The 2,274-nt window shown below is 44.3% G+C and overlaps 1 protein-coding gene across 1 annotated transcript in view; it reads right to left on the bottom strand.

The window, feature by feature from the left end:
• The window catches only part of KL (klotho), a 74,410-nt gene extending 72,464 nt beyond the window's left edge, over positions 1-1,946 (bottom strand). Inside the window, exon 1 of the mRNA XM_089690871.1 lies at positions 1,110-1,946. Coding sequence (XP_089546997.1) covers positions 1,110-1,826 — 717 coding nt within the window. The 5' untranslated portion in view covers positions 1,827-1,946. The remainder of the gene's footprint in view (positions 1-1,109) is intronic.
• Between the last annotated feature and the right edge of the window lie 328 nt (positions 1,947-2,274).

Consider the following 2,274-nt stretch of genomic DNA (forward strand, 5'->3'; position numbering starts at 1 on the left):
ACGGAGTGGGCGGACAATATTTGAGCCACATTTGGATGCTATGAGGATGCTGGAGCAGCTGCTTAATGATCATTCTTGAGCTGATTTTGACCACTCTATAATATGATGGTCAAATACATCTGGTAATCCTTCTCTGAGCACAGAGTGGGGTGACACGTGTTTGCACGGATAACGTTTGGTCATCTAGCAACTGAAGATTCACGTTTACACTTTTGATATACTTAATTTCTGGAATTGGGACTCACTTCTAATTTATCATTTTGTATATTATTTCTATATTGCATTGGGACATTTTCATATCTATCTTTACGGACAGACAGCTAGGATTGCACTATTACTGTTTTATTTTTTAGCGCTACACTTTTATATGTATGTTTTCAAAATTCTTTGTTTCAGAGTTTAGTGCTGGCAGCGTGTGATTTATTTAAACCAGCACAGATTTTTATAGTTTATTCACATGTGAGCTTCCAACTTCATCTTGCTCAACTTAGCTTTGACAATAAAACATGGAAGCTGATTGGTTTCTATGTAGAGCTGCATCAGATTTTCAACTGATAAAAGAAATGAAGGTGCTACTACCCATCCAATGCTCATCCCAGGAACTAGACAGGTGTGTGATCCACAGTTGCTTATCTGTTCCAGAATTAAATGAAATCGATCGGCACTACAACTATTGCTCTAATATCTTCGTTTTTTTAAACCGATCACAGTAAATACATCACAGGTACAAAGGTTGACGCATTTGTTAAGCCGAAACGCGTCAAACTTTGTACCTGTGATGTTTTTACTGTGATCGGTTTAATACAATGAAGATTTTAGAGCAATGGCGGTAGTGTGGATTGATTTCATTTAATTCTGCACCAGATTTTGCACCCAGCAGTTTTAGTAAATACCCCCCAGTATGTCTATATCTAGAAATGGAAACTTTGTTCTACTAACCTATTCAACAGGTGCATGCTCAGAAAATACCCAGTACATGGACAAGAGGGATAAAACATTTTTCACTCCATTATTTGACATAGCTAAAAGTTAATGTAAAGAATGTTATTATTTGTATCGGACTAGAATAGAAATATACAGACATATACACACCTCTTACACCTTCTTACCTTAATGAGGTTGTGTCCAGCTCTGTAGCCAAGCAGTTTCTTTCCTTTGATGCCAGGGGGTAATTTACCAGTGGAATAGCCATGCCATGCCACCACATAAGGGTTGTCAATGGTAATCCAGTACTTGACATCCTTTCCAAAGAGCTTAAAGCATGCCTTGGCATAGGCTTGGAAGATGTCCACCATGGACTCATTGAGCCATCCACCATAGAGGTCCTGCAGCCTCTGCGGTAAGTCCCAGTGGTAGAGGGTGACCACCGGCTCTATGCCCACCTCCTTCAGCCTGTCAATGAGTGCCCGGTAATAGGAGTGCCCTGCCTGGCTGTGACCATCTTCTGTCCCATTAGGGAACAGCCGGGACCAGGAGATGGAGAACCTGTAATGGGCCACCCCCAGGATCTGGAGAGCCGCCGTGTCCCTGTACAGGTTGTTGTAGCTGTCACTGGCCACATCTCCAGTGCTTCGTTCTTCTTTGTGGCAGTAGGTGTCCCAGATGGACTGAGCCCTGCCATCCTGCTGCCAGCCACCCTCCACCTGGTAGGCAGCTGTGCCCACAGACCACATGAAGCCAGGGGGGAAGGTGTCATAGAGGAACAGGTTATCCTTGGGGTAAGGCAGGCTGGCAAACCTTTCCCAGATATTCTCTGCATTCCCATGCCAGACACAGAGCCCGCATCCCCATGCCAGGCACAGCACTAGTGCCCTGACACCTGTCATCGTCCACGATTGCCTCTGCTGCTGCCACGATCCGGACAGATGGATCAGCTGCGAACCATGAGCTGCGATCAGTCCCGGATAGCAGGGAGGGAATGGCCATTAATAATTAGCCGGGAGCTCAGCAAGTGCACATTGTGCGGGACTGCGCTGTGCTGCTGAGGATCACTTCTCCCTCCTCCTCAATGACATACACTATACACGGGATACACACTATACACGGGATACACACTATACACAGGATACACTATATACAGGGTACACACTATATACGGGACACACACTATATACAGGATACACACTATATACAGGATACACACTATATACAGGATACACACTATATACAGGATACACTATATACAGGAGACACACTATACACAGGGTACACACTATACACGGGATACACACTATACACAGGGTACACTATATACAGGATACACACTATATACAG

This window comes from Staurois parvus, unplaced genomic scaffold, assembly GCF_062004578.1.
Source record: "Staurois parvus isolate SC_StPar_1 unplaced genomic scaffold, SC_StPar_1.0 ptg000544l, whole genome shotgun sequence".
NCBI classification, from domain to species: domain Eukaryota; kingdom Metazoa; phylum Chordata; class Amphibia; order Anura; family Ranidae; genus Staurois; species Staurois parvus.